The sequence below is a fragment of the Penaeus japonicus genome, unplaced genomic scaffold, assembly GCF_977035675.1.
Source record: "Penaeus japonicus unplaced genomic scaffold, GWHDUDI00000001_assembly GWHDUDI00000008, whole genome shotgun sequence".
NCBI lineage: Eukaryota > Metazoa > Arthropoda > Malacostraca > Decapoda > Penaeidae > Penaeus > Penaeus japonicus.
The window spans coordinates 3,842,500-3,854,999 of record NW_028234410.1 but is presented as its reverse complement, the minus strand read 5'-3'; the positions used below and the strand labels follow the sequence as shown (position 1 = coordinate 3,854,999).

Sequence of the window (12,500 nt, the reverse complement as noted above, 5' to 3'; positions counted from 1 at the left end):
AGGAAAATGTTGTAAATTAAAAGCAAATGTTTGTTTATTTGTATTTGGTTAATAAACCATCTTCTTCAGTAAAAGAAAAGGGGAATTATTAGCCAAGTCATTTACGTATTTGTTTGTTAACTTGTACAATCAACAAGATTGAATATAGAGTAAGTTCCGAGATCTATCTTCTTATGTCACCGTTCGACCTCCTTAGGCAGCCCTACCTAGTACTCTGACGGAAAAGCAAATGCTGCTAAGAGCCACAAGTGAACGCGACAGGACACTGACAGATCCATGACTGGGTATCACGGCTCGCAGTCTCTCAGAAGCGCCTCGGGACTCGGCCTCAGCGCCAGGGAAGTCACGCGGATCCAGCCGTGCTTTCCCCGCGACGGCTTCCCGCCTCCTATGAATCCGAAAACGGGGCAAGGAAAGCACGCGAAAGGGCCTCCTCACCTCAGCATGCGAGGGAGGGGCGTGGCCTCTGCTCCCCCTTCGACCCTGGGAGCGGAGAACCCCTTGCCACCGGGTCCTGCCTCTCCCGTGCCCTCTGTGGCCTCCGTGGCACCTGTGGTACCCCCCGTGGCACCCCCCGTGGCACCCGTGGCCGCCTCTCCACACCAGCACCGCCTGCCCCGAAGTAAACGGAAACATACAGTAGTTTTTAAGGTATAGCTTTGTTGGGTGCCTCTCGCTTCTGACAAAGAGGGAAAAGCGATGTTAGTTTTCCTTCCTGATTTTGATTGAGTTGATATTCGAGTTGCAATCAGATCTCCCTTTTCTATTTCTATTTTTTTTTTTTTGTCATTATCACCATTTGTTCTTTCTTTATTTCATTATTATTATTATTATTATTATTATTATTATTATTATTATCTTTTAATTGCAACATCCTCCATTTCCTCTTGAGGATGGGATGATGCCAGTGAGCTTCGAGTGGAATGGCTCATTGAATTATTCTTCCTGTATTTCAGTATTGTGAGGAGATGAACGAACTCAACGAGGCAGCTAACAACCGACCTCGAAGTGCCCTCATACACTCGATTCAGCAGGAGAACAGACATATCAGACAATTGCAACAGGTTAGTGCAATTTATCAATGTAGATAGATGCCCCTCTTGCAGTGGGTTACGAGTCTTGAGATTTTGATGTTTTAATGTTTTTTTTTTCTTTTCTTTTCTTTTCTTTCTCAGGTATGTGTACATTGGTTATGGAAGATTCATTTGAGGTTCATTGCATTTTCATTGCAGTATATGATAGGTCTTCTTTTTCCTTCACTTTCTTTTTCTATCTCTTCCTCTCAGTCTCTCTCACCATCATCAGCATCATCATATTCTGCCACTTCCTGTTCTTCCTTTTCCTCCTACTCATATTCTTCTTTGTCCTCGTATCCCCATTCTCCTTTTTTTCTATTCTCTTTTCCTCCTCCTCTTTGTAATCTTTCACCTTTTATTCTTGCTTTTCTTTGTAGTTCTTTCTCACCTCTTTGTTCTCTCACTCTACATCTTTACCTCATCTGCTTTTCCATCTCTTATTTTACTTAATTCCCCCCACTTTTCCTCTCTTTTCCTCTCTCTTATCCCCACCTTCATCCGCCTCCTCCTCTTATACCCTTTCTTTCTTTTCTGTATCCATTTTCATTTTTCATGCTTTCATCCTCTTCCACTTCCTCTTTCCCTTCCCCTTCCCCTTCCCCTTCCCCTTCCCTTCCCCTTCCCCTTCCCCTTCCCCTTCCCCTTCTTCCCCTTCCCCTTCCTGCTCCTCTTTTTCCTTTGCTTCTTTCCTTACCTCCTCATTCTTCATATCCCCACACTTGTCTCAATAAACTCGTCAAAGTCTAAGTCCCACTCTTCATAGGGCCGTACTTAAAATTAAAAAAAACTCGGAAACTGGCGGTGGAACGGTAGCGATCGGCCGCCTAGCGCTCAAGAGCGCTTCGAATCCTTACCATAAAAACTAGACGAGTCTAGCGGACGCCAACGCCAACGTCGGCGTAGCGGTGGCGGTCAAACGAAGAGCGCTAGCTTCCACAACATCCGCTAATATCAAGCGGACAGAGATACGAAATGCCCGCGAATTTTGAAGTATGCTGAGATTTTCGGAGAGAGAGAGAGGGAGGGAGAATATTATATAAATATATGTCATATAATTATATATCTATCTATCTATCTATCTGTATGTATATATGTCTGCATACTGCATTTTTAGCAATATTCACTGAGGAATATGACTTTGATATCCAAGAACTTAATAGTAGGCATAACTGAACAATAAAGTTTTATTGTACTTTATTTCATCATTGCCACATTTAGACAGGCACTGTATAGGAAATAATTTTCTGTAAGAAAATGAGGCATAATTAAACATCTCTAATTTATTTTTCCTTTACAAAAAGCTAGAGAGAATAATGTATGACTTAGTAAGAATGTATTGACTTGACTGAATATTACATTATATCAAAAAGCTTTAGTCAAAGGTAACTGAGAGCTAAACATGAATAAGTTATAATGAAATGTCATTATATCCTAGAATTTGCATAAAAATATGAAACCGAGAATTTGGTATATTGAAATACAATATTCTGTCACCCAAAGAATAAAGTTGGAGAACCTAGTAACTATATTTTTATCTATCTATCAAATAAATCTACCTACCTACTACAGGATGTACCACAACAAATGGGGCTAAATCACCAAAGCCCTATCATTAGTTAATGCTCTTGTGTTATCAAGGGAAAGAAATAATAAACATTAATTGTAACAAGCTTTCAAAGGATATAGATATACATTAAATTGTTCAAGATACAAATTGGTCAAACACCAGGATTTCCGATACTGCCCGCACTGGTGGTAGAGTTTTAAAGTACGGCCCATAGTCCCCCATGCCGAGTCCTCATCACAAATTCTTCCGATTTGGAATCTGGTATAAGTAGTTTCTTATTTAGAGGAGTGACAATATCTCAATGTTTATTTAGGCTTAAGAAAATTACTTTGCAAAATAATCTCAGATTGTTTGAAAAAAGGGTATATCTCTTCTTATCTTTCTTTAGGACAAAGATTAAAATCTGTAGGTTCATTATCCCAAGTCATTGTTACACATGGGTACAGTATTGGAAGTAATGTCTTGCGAAACGATTAAGCTACACTTTTATTTTGTTATAGACGTAGAATTACAGACAAAGAATTCATTGCTTGCTTGCTTGATTACTCGTGGAAGGATTTTTTTTTTATGCTTTAGAAGCCATTTCCCTTGTATTTCTTTTCATCTTGATTCCCAATATTTTGGTCTTTTTAGCCAAATTATTTTACTAGTTTCCTTTCTATCACATGTAGCTACCACTGCATTCCTGCCTATATAGGATTGATTAGTTCCTTTGTCTTTAGATTGTCTAGCCTTTCATTGAAGTGTGATTCTCAGTTAGGTATTTAATTGTGCTTTGTTCCATTTTAGTAAAATCATTGTATTTTTTTACTATATTTTCTCTTAAACTTCCCCATCTTTACTATGTTGTGAGGTGTCTAAAACTCATGAAAAATATATTCCTAGAAATCTGTCCTTATGATTTAGTATAGATATCTGGAATTCATCTTTTCAAAACCTTATAACTGACCGTCTATTTATTATACAACCATTATTTAGATTGGAGATGCAGCCTTCCTTGATTCTGATACGAAAAGGGCCTCTGAACTGAACTATTAGACCTTTTGGCTAACTCTCTTCAGGCAGATCCGGTTACTTTTTGCTACCCTATATTTTGACTATATCCTAACAACAACCTGATACAAAAAAAAAAGAAAAAAAAGTTGTAAACAGGGAGCAAAAGATATTAGAGCTTTCTTTTTTCAGTCCGCATAGCTTGAAGAAGGTCCGCTCATCCATCCCTCTCTTGCTGTGTATAATCCCCAGCTTGACAGCCAAGTGCCCGACCATATAGGGGTCATCTGGACAGCCAGAGGTTGGGAACCCCACAAAACCCCACATGAGCTTTACGTCTCATACGCAGAATTGTTTATTGTCTAGTGTAGATCCTTTGTTTTTCATGCACTCTCCTGTGATGTGTGTTTATGGTATTGGTCGATGTGTGTATGTCACTGTAATGCAGTTTATCTTGTGGTATCTTTTATTAAAGCCAGGTGCTGTGTTTCAGGGAGCAGAACTTTTACTTGCTGACACACCACAGAGATGAGAGAAAAGGCTATTTTGTGCATATTCTGGATTGCTGTAGACAGATTTTCAAATTAAGAAAAAAAATAGGATTGAAAGAAAGGAAAGGAAGCTCTGAAATTGCATTTGTTACCAGCTGTTCTTTTACACTTCCAAAATTTGTTTTTTGTTTTTCCCTAGTGATGTTTTTCCTTTAGGAGGCAGACAGTTTTTGAGTTGGTCCACATTTTACCTCCCAAATAAAAGATGTCTGTTACACTTTAGCTGTGATGGCCATACATGCATGCTCTATATGCTCTCCTCAGTACAGAAATGCTTACTTTTTTTCCTTTTACAGTGATTTCATTTTACACTTTACATTGTGTTAGATGTATAGAGGTAGTTGAAGGAAATGCAAAGTCAATGAAGTTTTCTTTAGAGAAAATGTCATTGAAGCAAGAGAGTTTCAGTTGCTCTGCTAAATTGATTAGTGTCTGGTTAAAAAAAAAAAAAAAAAAAAAATGTATCTGTAGGTTTACAAAAATACACAGCTTATAAAAGACTTTGATTTTAACATTGCTCTCACAACCTTTCAGGAAAACAAAGAACTCCGGCTGGCTCTGGAAGAACACCAGAATGTCATGGAACTGATAATGTCGAAGTACAGGCAACAGGTAGCTAAGCTAGTGAGTGTCAACAAGAAGCAAATGCAGCCAAATACTCAGGACCAAGCCAAGGTGAGAGAGTCGTTGATGTGAAGGTTTGTTCTTGATGTTCTTAGAATTTAAAAAAAAGTACTGTTTTGATGAGTTTCCCGAGATAAGTTTTTGGTTGTCAATGAAGGGAATAGCGGACTCGTGTTGAAACTTGACTTCGGGGATAGGTGACTTGTTTTGAATTTTGAGGACAGCAATAATTATTAAGGAGTCTATTTTGCAGAACGAAGCTATGTCATTTATGGCTTGAATGGATTGTCTTGTTCGCTGTTGTTAATTGGTACTTAATCAAGGACTGCTAAAGTACAGGTCACAAGGTCTTCTCATGCTCAGTGCTTGATTACCAAAGTAGTGTTTCTTTTGACCATATTGAGAGAAAATGGGCCTGTCATGGTAGATCATAGACCATTATAAACAGTTTTTCATGAGATTTGAATTTACTAAAGATATGTCTGCTTCTAGTCTTCTTTGGAGGTAAAAGGAAAAGCTTTTAACTCCTAACAAATGGGTATATTTAATTCTTATATTTATGTCTAAGAAAGCAACAGAGAATATAAATTACATAAAAAGTTTTAAACAGTCTGTCAATCCAAATTGCCCTCAGCAATAAACAGAGAAGATCCATGGATTGTGCAAATCCTATATAGATGAGAAAAAAAGTATTTGTAGGAGTGAAAGTGAGAGTTGCTAGTGATGACTGAGAGAAAATCAGTTTAAAATAAACAAGGGGGGGATGAATTATCCTTTAGCCAAGAAATGTTTGTTTATATTGCTGTACAGGATAAGTCAGATGATATCTCTGGAATCAGTATTCTATTCTGTGGGTTATAATTTCATCCAAGTAAACAAAGTTTTAGTTGGTACCAGTTATCACTCTTAGTGCAGTTGTGTGCCCTGAGAATGCAGGCATTCTGTTGTGCAACCATGCAAACTCTTAGAATTCATGTATGACTAACTCCATAATAAGTATAACCATTCTTGAAAGATCTACCTTGTTCTGTATATGCTTTATCATTTTTTCTCTAGCATTTTTCACCTGATAATTGTGGGTAGCAAAAGGCAGCTTGCAGCTTAATGCACTAGCAGATACAAACAGATAGAGACTGCTATAGGTGACCATGGTGTATGTAAAATGACCATAACTATACTCAGAATGTGGAGTGCCCTTTGAAGTATACCTTCTTTGAGGACTATCATGCTGAAGCAATACTAGTCCAGGTCATCTTCCTCTTTTGTACATGCTGTGATAAAACAGAGAACCATCTGCAAAAGAAAAAAAAAAAATCAGTATTTCAACAACAGCTATTTTTTGTTATTTCATAAAACCACTTTATTTCCCTTACATAGAATGTAGACCTCGTATTGAGCTACTTTGAAGTCTATGCAACAAATATCAGTCTATTACAACATTGACAAAGCCTGGTTGATGGTCAGAATTAAGAAAAGAAAGTATCTAATGTTAATAGAGCATGTGACTCATCACAGCATGACATGAGGTTGAACAAGGGCCAAGTGGCAACAGGGTTTAGCTCAGTTTGTGTTCTCAGCTGCTGTCATGTCTATGGAGATTGCCCTCTTTCTCTTGTGGCTTTCCTCTGTAAGATTTTGAAGCAAGAGCTTGTTTTGAGGTGTCCCTTTTTGGTCTGAAGCTAGGTTCATCCCAGGGGAAGTGTGGTACCATTATGGGGAAGATTCTTTTAAGAATGATTTTATCTAGAAGTTTGACAAGGCAGCTTAACCCATTCCCGACGGGGGAATTCTAGCCTTGAATGTCCAAATGCCGGGGCGTTCGAATTATTAGGCCTAAATCAATTGAATGGCCGGCACAATACTGTGCCGCCCGGCAACTGGGCTTTTGAATGCACGGTACACATGCTGTACCACCCGTCCTGTGTGGGTTAATATGTATCATCAGTCTTGGTTGTAACCATGTTATTAGCAAAAGACTTTTCTTATGGGTTATGGGTTAGACAAGGCCATAGGATAATGACCAGTTCTGGGCCTGTGTGGGACCACATCTATTGCAAAGTTTATGATTAATGTCCATGCACTTGTATCTCGAGGGGGTATCTTAAAATATCTTTTACTGGTAATCAGAGAGAACAACTAGAATTATCTTACCCTGGCTGTCAGTGGGTCACATCTGATATAAGCTGATCATTGGGTAGTTATGTCTTTACTGCATTTACTCATGAGATGAGTCTTATGTGCTGGAGAACTTTTAAGTTAAGTTGACTGATTTTTTTTTGTAAAGTTAATTATCTCTTCTGTCACTAATCCTTTCAATCTCAGAAAATTACCTTTGTGTTATCATTTTCAGTATTCATTATCATCACTGCTACAGATTAGTCCTAATGATCGTCATGTTAATTTTATCTGTACTTGTGACCAGAGGAAGATATATAGGAGTGTTATTTTCCTGCTGATTATTTCATATCATGACCATTGCTTGTTGATTGTAGACAGTATTCATGAATGTTTAAGTTTTATGAAAATTTAATGGTGAATAGAGAAATGTAATATGGATATAAATAATTCAGAGATCAGATAACCTGGGGCATGCTCAGTTATATACCCTTTTTCTTTCCCTAAAGATAGGGCAGTCTTACAAACTGATGCACTAATATCACTTCTATCTACACTGATTCAGTCCACACCAAAAACTGAGTCGTCTTGGAATCTGCCAGCTAAAATCTACTTTTTGAGACTTCAAAACATTAAAATAATTTTCCTGCCTCCCACAGAACTTTCGAACATGTTGTGCGTGTCTCCAACTAAGCGTGACTAAATATAGTATGCACATCCTTTTAAGGGTTTATATAGCTGCACAAAAATCTTGAATCAATAAAGATAAGCCTTACTGCCCTAACTGTAGTTTCATCTTTATAAAATGAGGCAGTGATATGAATGCTTTGTGTAAATGAGACTCTCAGTCAGATCATCTTGGGTGCCTTGTATACTGTCTCTGAAGTCATTTATGAAAAGCTGTTAAAAGCCCATAATTGACTTGAACCCACAAGTGCTAAGGCTTTATGGCCAAATGGATACTTATAACAGTGATATGTGTTGATTCAAATACAGGATATAGGAACATCACTGAATGGCAAAATACCCCTCCGTGTTGATAAAATGGCAGAAAAAAACCATTATGCACAGAATAAGTTAATTAGAAATGAGACGTGTAGTTGTTTTTTCTGCCAAGAATATTAATTACTGGAGTTATGGTGTCAACTAGATCATCTTTTTTCATGTGATTAATCAATCTAGGAAGTGATACAACTCACTATTTATATGCAAGATTATTGGCAAGAAATGTGTTTTGGTTTCATGGTAAGTGAGGCAATAAATACAGAATGCTGAGACTCACCATAGTTTTATGTCATTTGTAAAAATTGTTTTAGGGGGAAATGCATAGACAATGGCATAATGAGAAGCAATGCAACAATTCTTATCTTATCTGTATTTGAGTTTTTCTTTTTATAGTGAGATGTGTTGCTAAATATTTATTTATACTGTAGTTGTTTATTTTGATTACTTGAATAGACAATCTGGACAATCTCATTGAATGTGAAATTGTTTGAGAAATACCATTGTAGTTGTTGGAAAGAAGAACCAATTTATGAAAAGGCAAGATGAATTTAATGTTGATTAATTATCCAACATATACATATGATATTTATATATTATTATATTTTCTTCCTTCTATTTTGTTTAACATTAACAGATAAACACAGTAAGGAGCTTTTGTAAGGTATATCTGAATCCCTAAAGTCATTTTGTTCATTTAACATTCACAGCTGGCCGCACAGATCGAACGAGTCAGCGAGATGGTTGCGGTGATGAGGAAGGCTGCCTCGCTGGGTGATGACGAGTGCCAACAACAACAGAGATTAATTTCAGCCTTGGCAACAGAAAATAAGGTGATTTGTATTGCAATTTCATTTTCCTGTGAATTCTTGTTAGGACAGTGAGATCTGACTGTCCCATGTAACACAGTTAAGCAGTGTTTAGTTTTATGAAACCTCCCCCAGATATCCTTAGTAAGCCAGATAAGGCATTAACTGGTCCAAAGAAAGACAAAACAACTCATTAACCCTTATCTTGTCTCCTCTCATTTCCCTTTATATATTTGCCTCTCTCCTTGGTCTGTTTCAAAGGATCTCTATTTCCCTCTTCTTTTATTAAATGCTGTTTTTCCTCTTTCATCAGGGTTTACGAGAGATGCTCAGCATAGCCAATCGGTCGGGATCCATCCCTCCAGCTTCCACAGCTGTGGATGCTGAGACACAAACAGAATACGAAGTGATGAAGGCAGAGGCGGAGGCGGAGGTGGAGCTGGAGGAGGAAGAGGAGGAGGAAGAAGAGACCCCCACGCAAGCAGACTCCTCAAACCTAAACACCACCCAAATTGAGCAGAAATCAGCAGAAACGGAAGGGACTTCGGCATCGTGATAAAGCCCAAGGTCTCGTTAGATCATAGTCTTGCCTTCCTTCCTCTGTTCTCAAAGTTCAGAATAGAAAACAAAAAGAAACGGATGAGAAGTGTCGCGGTTCTGGATCTGGTGTCGGTCGGAGAGGAAAGAAAAAGTTACCGGAGAAAGGGGTTGACTCGGGTAAGAAGAGTAACTACTTACAGTATGAGCAATGGGTTATAAAAAGAACCCTGTTTGGCTGAAGGCCCCAAATGACAGCCATATTCACTTGCAGTGATCCAAGTTACTTGGGTGGATTTGTGTGGTGTGTTGATGCAAGTGATTTCATTTAGTGACAGTCTGACAAGAATGCGAGTTGAGATGGACGATTATTTAAGGATATGCATAATTTTTTTTTTTTTTTTTTACTTGCCTCTGAAAAATGGCTAATTAAATGTATAATTAAAAGAGGGGAATGATTTTGGGTTTAGTAAAAGGATAATAATATGATCCCAATGTTATCTGCCAGACTGGTTATTATTATTTTGCCTATGATTGGAGAAGATAATGCATTAAAATACTAAACAGAAAAAAGAAAGATAGTGTAATGGGATCAAACTGATTTTCATACATGATTAGCAAATACCTGTGATTTTTTTTTTTTTTTTTTTTTCATTTGTTTTTGATAATTCACCATCAAGATTTACAGCTTCCTGTCTCTGGAGATCATCTGATACTAGATGTGATTGATGAGGGTCAGTGACCTTTTTTTAGCCGTATGGCTATCTTTTATATCCCATGTCAGTGTCCTCACAAGTCTGATCTTACAAACCACCTTTCAGTAGTAGATATTTATCAGCCATACTTTAGGATTTCAGTGTTATTTAAGTGTAGATGAGAACGAATGTATGGTATCTGAAGCCAAATGAAATATTTATTATTGATAGCCTATGATGAAAGCATTTGAAGTGAAATGCAAGGTATTGAAGTGACTTATGTTTCAAGGTCATTATTATGCTTTTGACACTATGATAGTGAGATCAGGGAATCTATGCATATGATGCTTATCTACACTAGGGTAAACCGAGGCAATACTCAAAACAAAAAGAGAAAGAGAGAAATGAAAAAAAAATTAAATTGAAGACAAAATTTACAGAGTACTGTCCAACAAAAATTTGCAAAAAAGTGGTATTAACCTATATGGTATATATGAGACAAGTTTCCAAAGGCCAGATCTGGTTGCTAATATCTGGAGATAGACACCTTTTATTATCACATTATGCAAACATATTTTGTATTGTCTCTTCTTTAATGTACTGTTTGCGGCCGTTTCTTACCTTGCTCTTTAATTTATTGACGATATTGTATACTAGTAGAACTGGTCAGTTGATCAACCAGGTTATGTTCGTGGATAATATAGGTGGCTAGTTTATCCCCTAACAGGAAACGGAAATTCGCTGGTATAAACTCGTGGTCACTGATTTTAACAATGTATTGCAGGATATTAAAGGAATTTTAAAGATTTATTTTAACACAGTAGGTAGGTTTCCCATTTTTTGTTAATATGCAGTATTGTACTAATTTAACTTTTTTTTTTTTTTTTTTGTGAACATAGCTGACGGTTCATATTTTGTTATCATCATTGCGATTGTCATTTGTGATCAGCATCATTGGTATTTTTGTTTATGTATTTTTATTTCCCATGTCAACCTAAGCTCATTTTGGGGTATAGGTGCTGCATTGGTGTTGCAGATTTCTTTTATCGAGTTATAATGAAAAGGAATTTACCTGCATCTTAGCAGTCTGGAATAGCTTGGCCTAGTCTAAAAGAAAGGACAGAGATTCAGCCGATAGTATAACCCCCTTTTAAACAGCAGCGATTAATCCCCTAATATGTGTTCCTAATCGTCTTTGTAGTTGCCCGTATGCTTCCTCTCATGTAGCTGTGAAGGGTATCTCGTAGGAGTCTGAGTCTGGGGGTAAATCTGGATAAATACGTCCGTCACTTAGAGAGAGAAAGGAAAAAAAGTTGAACAAGATGTGAGAGAGGTGGAGAGAAAATGGGGGGGGGGGGGAAATAATTGGAACCAACAAACTTTCCACAGGTGATGCATTATGCTTTTGAGCAAATAAAGTTGTTGAATATTGAAGAATAACTAATGGAACGCGGCATAGAGCGTCGCCTACAGCCTGAAATCCGGATGCCCATTTACGTTGTGAATCGTGAAGGGGGTTGAAGGTAGAAGACAGTAGGTCAGAAGATATACTTTGAAATATGAAGACAAATAAGTTTAGCATTATATGGCCATGTTTCCAAAGACCCAACACTTGGTCGCCAATTCCTGGAGATAACACAGCCTACCCATGCAGCATCAACCTCCTCCGCATATGGTGATGAAAATATTCATTCCATAGCATACACGTCAGTATCACGCGAAAAGACTTTCTGCCATGGTCCCAGTATGAGTCTTTGTACAGTCTTTTGAAAATTTTGGTCGACAAAGTTTTTTTTCATTAATAATGTAATGTAAAAAGTGTTTTTTTCATGTGTCACACTAATGCCAGATGTAATTTATATTTTATTGTAATTTTTTTAAAATCTAAGAATGTTTTTCTTCATCTTTTAGTCATTTATTTTTCTGTTTTTTCCCCTTTTTTTTATTTTGCCAGAAATCCAAAACTAAGTAATATCAAACCATTTTACAATATCCTTGTTTCAATACCCTTTTTATCCATGATAGAGAAAAAAAAAAGAATTCTGACCCTAACTTGTTTAAATAAATACAAATTAAATTGAAGCAAAGGAAAACTCAAACCGAGTTGATTACTTACTGCTTCTTAAAATACAGCAATAATTTAAATTTGGACTAAATTTGTCCATGAGTTGAAAGAGAGTTGCTTGTGTTATTGCTATTGAAATTAAAGTTTGTTCGCTTTAAAACTAAACAGTTTGTTTGCTCAGACATTTTGTGATTTTCCCTTGAAAAAAGTATATCCATAGCATGATGTTCTGTGGCATTGGATTTTATTTGAGTGTTGTTGTGTACACTGCAGTTAATTTTCAAAAGGAATGTGATGATAAATCAATAAAAACAAGTAAAGGAATCATATTTTAATATATATTCTAGGGTACAAGGCTATTAAGATATACTCGAGTAAAGTATATGAAAACTGAAAGAAAAGAATGTTTTAGATAAAGATGGATGAAATATTACTTTACATACCAAAGTTGATTAGAAAATGAGAC

General features: G+C 36.9%; 2 protein-coding genes across 4 annotated transcripts in view; one reads left to right on the top strand and one right to left on the bottom strand.

The window, feature by feature from the left end:
- The window catches only part of LOC122253354 (FGFR1 oncogene partner 2 homolog), a 54,367-nt gene extending 42,408 nt beyond the window's left edge, over positions 1–11,959 (top strand). For 2 of the 3 annotated variants that reach the window (XM_043016386.2, XM_043016385.2), the window contains 4 exons: positions 957–1,064; positions 4,722–4,862; positions 8,639–8,761; positions 9,051–11,959. In XM_043016386.2, coding sequence (XP_042872320.1) covers positions 957–1,064; positions 4,722–4,862; positions 8,639–8,761; positions 9,051–9,293 — 615 coding nt within the window. In that variant the 3' untranslated portion in view covers positions 9,294–11,959. Of the gene's footprint in view, positions 1–196; positions 652–956; positions 1,065–4,721; positions 4,863–8,638; positions 8,762–9,050 lie in introns of those variants that run through there. The other variant, XM_043016384.2, reaches the window with a different exon arrangement.
- Positions 11,960–12,350: 391 nt separating this feature from the next.
- The window catches only part of LOC122253357 (carotenoid isomerooxygenase), a 6,126-nt gene continuing 5,976 nt past the window's right edge, over positions 12,351–12,500 (bottom strand). The window contains exon 4 of the mRNA XM_086538979.1: positions 12,351–12,500. This exon is cut by the window's right edge and continues 1,183 nt beyond it. The gene's annotated coding sequence lies outside the window, so the exon portion shown is untranslated.